The sequence below is a fragment of the Urtica dioica genome, chromosome 11 (genome assembly GCF_054948205.1).
Source record: "Urtica dioica subsp. dioica isolate 48M chromosome 11, U.dioica_male_clone48M_v1_H2, whole genome shotgun sequence".
Taxonomy (NCBI): domain Eukaryota; kingdom Viridiplantae; phylum Streptophyta; class Magnoliopsida; order Rosales; family Urticaceae; genus Urtica; species Urtica dioica.
This window is the reverse complement of record NC_142766.1, coordinates 3,003,357-3,011,170: the sequence shown is the minus strand read 5'-3', so window position 1 is coordinate 3,011,170 and position 7,814 is coordinate 3,003,357. Positions and strand designations below refer to the sequence as shown.

The 7,814-nt window shown below is 36.2% G+C and overlaps 1 protein-coding gene across 1 annotated transcript; it reads left to right on the top strand.

Moving 5' to 3' along the window:
* Window positions 1-226: 226 nt before the first annotated feature.
* On the top strand, window positions 227-7,435 carry RBOHB (respiratory burst oxidase-like protein). Its single transcript, XM_089630157.1, has 13 exons — window positions 227-567; window positions 706-1,283; window positions 1,356-1,515; window positions 2,305-2,353; window positions 2,458-2,571; window positions 3,745-4,179; window positions 4,263-4,649; window positions 4,721-4,816; window positions 5,038-5,153; window positions 5,237-5,339; window positions 5,748-5,821; window positions 6,092-6,597; window positions 7,006-7,435. The coding sequence occupies exons 2-13, from the start codon at window positions 734-736 to the stop codon at window positions 7,113-7,115; spliced, it is 2,700 nt and encodes an 899-aa protein (XP_089486283.1). The 5' UTR covers window positions 227-567; window positions 706-733; the 3' UTR covers window positions 7,116-7,435.
* The last annotated feature ends 379 nt before the right edge of the window (window positions 7,436-7,814 follow it).

Sequence of the window (7,814 nt, the reverse complement as noted above, 5' to 3'; positions counted from 1 at the left end):
TATTTCTATCATCAAAGCACATCGGCAAAATATCAGTTAAAATTGAACTGGCACCAACTTTCGTTTTCCATTAAAAATACAAAAAAAAAAAAATAGTAAACCTTGTTATGCAATAAGGACTACTAGAAACTATCATGACGTTTGGTCAAAATATATGTATATTTTTTTTTTTAACTTTCATGACGTTTATAAACAAACATGTATTGATTTATCAGATACTGGCTTAATGTTTGCTCTACACTCAAATACGGTTTTGATGATGAAGCCCAACAACTACAATTATTCAACCACTCTAAAAAAGTCCCAAACTATCTGTACCCCAAATTTGCGCCCACTGGTTTCTCTTCTTTGACTTCTCTTCTCTACGCACACAACACAACACACCTCTACTATTTCTACTAGTTTCTATATATACAATATCACAGCAATTTTCTCAAACAATTAACATCGAATCAGGTCATATAAAAGATAGTACTCGATCATACAATATTTAATTTCCAAGGAACGGAAATAAAATTGAAAAAGAGCTGTCGGAACTTGGAACAAAGATACTGATCAATCAGCTTGGTAAGTTTCCATTCGAAATCACTTTATTTAATTATTATTCCGAGTGTCGTGACATTATTTGCATTTTTTTTTTTTTTTATACCACTGCCTAGTTTTCGAAACTCAAATAAAATAATTCCGGTACTGCCGTCTCCACAGAACTCTCACTGCACGTCTCTCGCACAAAATGGAGATCCAAGAAAGCCAGACCCATCCCACGGATCCGCAGGCTGAGCACGAGAGCACCGGATTATCATCGGCGAGACCTACTCGAGTCGGATTCAGCGGACCTCTGACCACTCCGTCATCATCATCATCGAACAAGAAGGTCAGAAAGACTAACAGCAAGAAGAGCATGAGATACGAGGGCGACGAGTACGTGGAGATCACGCTCGACGTCCGCGACGACGCCGTCCTCATCCAGAACATTCGCGGCGGCGATGGCGCCGGAGAATCCGAGAAGAGGCCTCCGACGGCGTCGCTGGGCTCGCAGCTCTCGTTCAAGCTCCGGCAGGTCTCGCACGAGCTGAAGAGGATGGCCTCGTCGGCCGGGAGGCCTTCGACGGCGAAGAGGCTCGATCGGACGAAGTCCGGCGCGGCGAGGGCGCTCATGGGACTGAAATTCATGGACAGGAACAATGTCGGAAACGAAGGCTGGTCTGAGGTTGCTCAGAGGTTCGATCGCCTCGCCGGCGCCGATGGAGCGATTCCGAGATCTCGGTTCGCTCAGTGCATCGGTGAGTGTTGAAGATAACACATCGGTAAATTGACTCACTATGGTTAATTGTTTTCCTGTTTGTTGGAGATAGGGATGAACGAGTCGAGTGAGTTCGCGGGCGAGTTGTTCGACGCGTTGGCTCGGCGGAGAGGCATAACGACGTCGTCTGTGACTATACCCGAGTTGCGAGAGTTTTGGGAGCAGATTACTGATCAGAGCTTCGACGCCAGATTGCAAACCTTCTTTGACATGTAAGTTTATTCATGTTTTTTGTTTTTTCTAATTATTATTGAATTTGTTTTTTAGTAATCATCGTTGCACATCATTTTCACCGAATGCGCTTTTGTCTTTGGCCACCTTATATAGATAGAATCGTTGGGTCTTCTATCTAATTATTGCCACGTGAGGACTTACAACACTTATAGTAAATTAGTGATTAAATGCTGTTGTTAATTTTTTAGGTTATTTTGTGATAGTAAGAGTTTGACTTTTTTTTTTTTTTTTTTTTTTTTTTTTTTTGCATTTATAACATTTTCCCTAATGTGTCAATAATACAGAGTTATAATGTGAAAATTTACCTCTAGTAATAAATTTTTAACACGATTTCAAAAAAAAAAAAAAAAAAATTTACCAAAAAAGTTTGGAGAAAATTATAAATAAAATAAAAATATTACTACATAAATAAGGGTCACGACTCATGTCTCATGACTCAATGATGCATCGTAGGATATAGGTTTGTTATTATTAACATGTCCATCATATGAAAGATACTTGAGTGCGAATGAGAAAAAGACAAGTAGTTCAGCGGAAGCGTTAGGATTAGGAATAGCCCAAAAAAACCGTCTTCAAATTGATGCAATGGTACAACATTATACCTACAATTGAGATAACCTAAACAATACCAAATATAATATATCAAACAGGACACGTTCAAGGGTTGATTTGGAATAAATAGAAAAATAAGCTTGGTGCATATAACTGTAATCCAATTAAAGATATTTTTATTTGTTTACTGTCCACTAACTCTGCAATGGATTCAGGGTGGACAAAAATGCAGATGGACGAATCACTGAAGAGGAAGTGAAAGAGGTACCAATTATTATTATATTCTTATTATTATTTGACATTAGATAAGGATTTTTTTTTTATTATTTTTTATGAATCGGGTTTTAATATTCAAAATAATAACGCAGATCATATTATTAAGTGCCGGGGCAAATAAATTGTCAAAAATACAAGAACGTGCAGAGGAATACGCAGCACTGATTATGGAGGAGCTGGATCCAGACAACCTTGGCTACATTGAGGTGAGCTTTATTCCACATTTTCTTCCTTCTTTTGTTAAACAACCAAAATCACACTAGTACTTTAATATATTTTAATATAAAATATCGTCCACGTTATTAAGATAGTTGAAAATAATGCAAATTGTTTTATTTTTATTTTTAATTTCCCGTATTATCTCTTTCGGTTCATGTGAAGTTCCAGTGAAGGAAAAAAAAATAATAAGAACCAGTGAAAGTGCTTGGAAAAGGCTGTACATTTGGTCAGTCAATTCGCCTAAACGATTTTAAAAGGGCTAAGAAGCGACAGGCCGTGAATAGAGACAAATAAATAAATAAACAAAAGTAACGCCACGAAATCTTAAAAAGAAAAGAAAAAAGAACTAGTACATATAGATACAAATAAATAAATAAATAAACAAAAGTAACAGTAGATTATACTATTAAACAATAGATTTTTATATCACATATCTTATATTAGTATATTATGAAATAATATATAAAAACAGGCATAAGTCAAACCAATCTTCAAAGCCAAAAAACTGAGCGATTATTTTGTAATTAATAATGATACTATTTGATTTAATATAGTCGATTAACGATCGGCTGTTATACAAATACCAAGTAACTTTTAAAGATTAAAGCTTCACTGAAATTGAGATTACAATTGACGTGATTATTTATAATCGAAATTCAAGCATAAATAGCCTAGCCTTGTTCTCTTACTAGTTTAGCTTCCAGTTTCATGTGTAAGAAATTATAAAAAGGAAAAAAAAAATGTCATCTATAACCACAAGTTGATACTCATATGGTGTGGCATAATCATATCATCTACTCTCAAATTAATTACAATCGTATCATAAACTATCTATTTATTATTAAATTAAAAGGCACAATTAGATCAGTAGCTTAATAACTCATTATTATTTAAAAAAATAGTCAAAATTTAATTTTATTAAGAAAATATCATTTAAAATGAAATTTTGGATAGAATCTTAAAAGAAAATAAGAAATTAGCTGGTTGCATAAAAAAATTTCAATTAAAATTTTATATTTTAATAATGTTAAATTATTATTTTATATCTGATTTTTTGCATGTTAATTGATCAAAATAGACATAATAGTGATAATTATTGTATTCCTTGGTTATTATTTAGTTCCTGAACTATATGATGGGATTAATTTGGAACATTGTAGTTGTACAACTTAGAAACGTTGCTCATCCAAGGGCCGGCTCAGTCAAGCCAGCTGAAACCGGGGACGGAAAGCCGTGTCCTGAGCCAGCTATTAAGCCAGAAGCTGGTCCCAACAAAAGAGTTCAACCCGGTGAAGCGCTTCTACAAACGGCTCTCCTACTTTGTGGAGGACAATTGGCGCCGCATTTGGGTCGTTGGGATTTGGATCGCAATCTGCGCGGGCCTTTTCGCGTGGAAGTTCATGCAGTACAAGGACCGGGCTGTGTTTGAGATCATGGGCTACTGTGTCACCACCGCCAAGGGCGCCGCCGAGACTCTCAAGTTCAACATGGCCTTGATTCTCCTTCCCGTTTGTAGGAATACCATCACTTGGCTCAGAAGCAAGACCAAGTTAGGCCACGTTGTTCCCTTTGATGACAACATCAACTTCCACAAGGTTAGAAGAGAGCAAATTCAAATGATTGAATTCATCATATATATATGTCACACCATTAGTAGAGCTGAAATTGGTTCACGCAGGTGATTGCAGGTGGAGTCGCAATAGGAGTGGGGCTTCACGCGGTGGCCCATTTAACGTGCGATTTCCCGAGGCTGCTACACGCGACGGACGAAGAATACGAGCCCATGAAGCCGTTTTTCGGGAACGAAAGGCCCGGAAACTACTGGTGGTTCGTGAAGGGCACGGAAGGTTGGACCGGCGTGATCATGGTCCTCCTCATGGCCATAGCTTTCACGCTGGCCACCCCTTGGTTCCGCCGCAACAGGCTTAACCTCCCAAAAGCCCTGAAGAGGCTCACCGGCTTCAACGCCTTTTGGTACTCTCACCACTTGTTCGTAATCGTCTACGTCCTCTTCGTCGTCCACGGATACTACCTCTACCTCTCCAAGAAGTGGTACAAGAAAACCGTAAGTGCCCAAAATTCTGACAAAATAATACAACCCTTTTCAATATTCATGTCGTCAATTTGTTTCTCCAGACATGGATGTACTTGGCTGTTCCAGTAACTTTGTACGCTTGTGAGAGGCTGCTTCGCGCCTTTAGGTCCGGCTACAAAACGGTTAAGATTTTGAAGGTGAATTTTCTAATAAGAGATTTTCTCCAATAGATTTCCGAATTTCACTTGGAATTTTCTTACTTTCGCTTCACACTTTTGTCCTTTTTCGTACTATCTTCAATTGTAACAAGTTTATAATTCTGTTATTGAGTTTTTCACGTATTTTTTTTTTTTTTCGTATTACTGCTAAACTGTCGTCAATTTCTAATTTTTACCATTTTTTTTTCTTCATCTGTCAGGTAGCAGTATACCCAGGAAATGTTCTATCTCTGCACATGTCTAAGCCACAAGGATTCAAATACACAAGCGGACAATATATCTACCTAAATTGTGCAGCAATATCTCCATTCCAATGGTGCAATTTGAATAATAGTTTGTTATCATATTATACGTGTTGTCAGTAATTTGTATTGATCATTAAGGTTTTCAACATCTCAGGCATCCCTTTTCGATTACTTCGGCCCCCGGAGATGATTACGTCAGCGTTCACATTCGAACATTGGGTGACTGGACTTCACAGCTCAAATCCATTTTCTCCAAGGTAACCCCAGTTTTTTTAATCTGTTATGTACTTGGTTGGCATGATCCATATAAAATTGCTGTACCAGTTTAATCTTTTATATAAATTTAAAATTGAAAATTATCAAATGAAGACTACGCATGTGTGCCATATAATACGAGAGTTACATTAACTGGACTGTATTTTTAGTATGTATATTAAACTATAATTTTAATTGATACTATTTCATATAATTTCTTCATTCCTAGTATCTCTATTCCAATCAGGATGTGAATAATTCGACTATGAAGTTGCATCCACAACTTCTGTGTTGATCAATTTTTAGTTTGAAAAAAATAAAGGCTTAACAGTTAAAGAAGGAACAATTGGATTAGTATTCTTCATTTTATTATCTTTGCTTGGCATATACTCCAATGTGATTGCTTGCAGGTATGTACGCCTCCATCTACGAACCAAAGTGGCCTTCTAAGAGCTGACATTGGGTCATCCAATGAAAGACCCAGGTAAATAATCTTCATATGTTATAAATTCATGTCATCCTAGCTAGTGTGTGTTTGGATTTCACAAAAATATTAATTTTTATTTATGAAAATGTCAGTAAAGAAATATAAAATGTAATTTAGAGAAAATTTCATTCAAAACTTCATTATTTTCTTAACTAAAAAAAAAAAAGATTTGTTGAAATTTAGATCTTTTGCATTTTAAACCTTGAAATGTACTCAACCACAATAAATCTTAATTTTTTATTCATAATAAAAAAAAACATTGAGCAGGATGCCACGGCTCCAAATCGACGGACCATACGGCGCTCCGGCGCAAGACTACAAGGAATACGAGGTCCTCCTCCTTGTGGGACTCGGGATTGGAGCGACCCCTCTCATCAGCATCCTTAAAGACGTCCTAAACAACATCAAGCAACGCCAGGATATAGAGGAAGGCATGAGCTCCACCGGTGGAAAGAGAAAGCCCTTTGCCACGAGACGAGCCTACTTTTATTGGGTGACGCGCGAGCAAGGCTCGTTCGAGTGGTTTCGGGGGGTGATGAACGAGGTGGCCGAGAATGACAAGGACGGAGTCATTGAGCTCCACAACTACTGCACCAGCGTTTACGAGGAAGGGGACGCTCGCTCCGCTTTAATCACAATGCTTCAGTCCCTCAACCACGCCAAGAACGGCCTCGACATTGTGTCGGGGACGACGGTCAAGACTCATTTCGCTAGGCCCAACTGGCGTAACGTTTTTAAACATGTGGCTGTTAAGCACTCCGATAAACGAGTTGGTAAGTTTTTTTTTTTTTTTCCCTCTCCTCGTTATCTAAAAAAAATATGATATTTTTGGTTTCGTAGTAACACGAATTCATCGAATCCTTGTAATAAAATAACATGATATGATTTAAAAAAACTAAACCAATCTCAGTCAAAACGGCAACCAACTTTAGTTTTTGAAACAATATGCTCTCATTCAAATTCCCCTACAAATACGGTATAAGAAGTACGTTTTTTGACACTTAGAGACTTAACCTTCAATTTTTGGAATCTTTTATCTGAAATTCGGAACCCAGTATGTTGCTGACCTGTTTTTAATGTTCTCATAAATATTACGCAAGTCATAGCTAAAAGTATTTACTTATTTTCCGGGAGAGAGTTTTGAAATTTGATTTGATTTTGATCAAATTATCTGTGTGCAGGGGTGTTTTATTGTGGTGCGCATGGATTGGTTGGGGAGCTTAAGAGTCTTTCTCAAGACTTCTCCCGGAAAACAAGCACTAAGTTTGATTTCCACAAAGAGAATTTCTAAATTCATCTTTAATCTTACAGGGTATACATATTTAGAGACATGATTGTACTATTCTTAGGTTTACTCTTGTCCTAATTATTATCTGCTAGTGTGTAAAGATAGTATATGAGGTAAGGATAACTACTTCATAATGAGAGTTAATTGATTGTTGTATAGGGTATTTAGAATTATAGATGGATGTAAAGGAAAAATAAAAGGCATAAATATATTTATGCCCACAAGTATTTTTGGAAAGAGTTATCAGAACTATATTTTAATTTTTGGAGAAAAATATATACTGGAAGGTAGTAGCAATATATACAATTTTCCCCTTTAGAGATGAGAAAATTTAGTTTATAAGTAAAAATGCATATATTTAACAAATATGTGTTAAATGATAAAAATTTAAAAATTATGTGTTTTGAGTTATTGAGACAAGCAGATTTTTTTTTTTTTTTTTTTTTTTTTGTAATTTAGTGCTGAAATGAATAGAATAAGAGTTGTGCTATTTAACACGACTAACGACTTTAAACGAGCCATACACTCTATAACACGTGGATAATTTTTAAACAAAAAATAGTGTTTAATGTCTTTGATTGAGAATCGTGAGAAAATCGTACCCGTGTTATAAATTTTTACTGGTAGAATAAAGTTAAAAATTATTTTATATATGAATTGAAAGTCTTATTTCTATATAGATTTATAATACATTTTTAAATT

What these genes read in the sequence shown, in the direction of transcription:
- RBOHB (XM_089630157.1), top strand. Translation starts at nt 734, where the DNA reads ATGGAGATCCAAGAAAGCCAGACCCATCCCACGGATCCGCAGGCTGAG. An exon ending in TTGCAAACCTTCTTTGACAT is followed by an intron (nt 1,516 to 2,304) that starts GTAAGTTTATTC and finishes CAATGGATTCAG; the next exon opens with GGTGGACAAAAATGCAGATG. An exon ending in GCACTCCGATAAACGAGTTG is followed by an intron (nt 6,598 to 7,005) that starts GTAAGTTTTTTT and finishes ATCTGTGTGCAG; the next exon opens with GGGTGTTTTATTGTGGTGCG.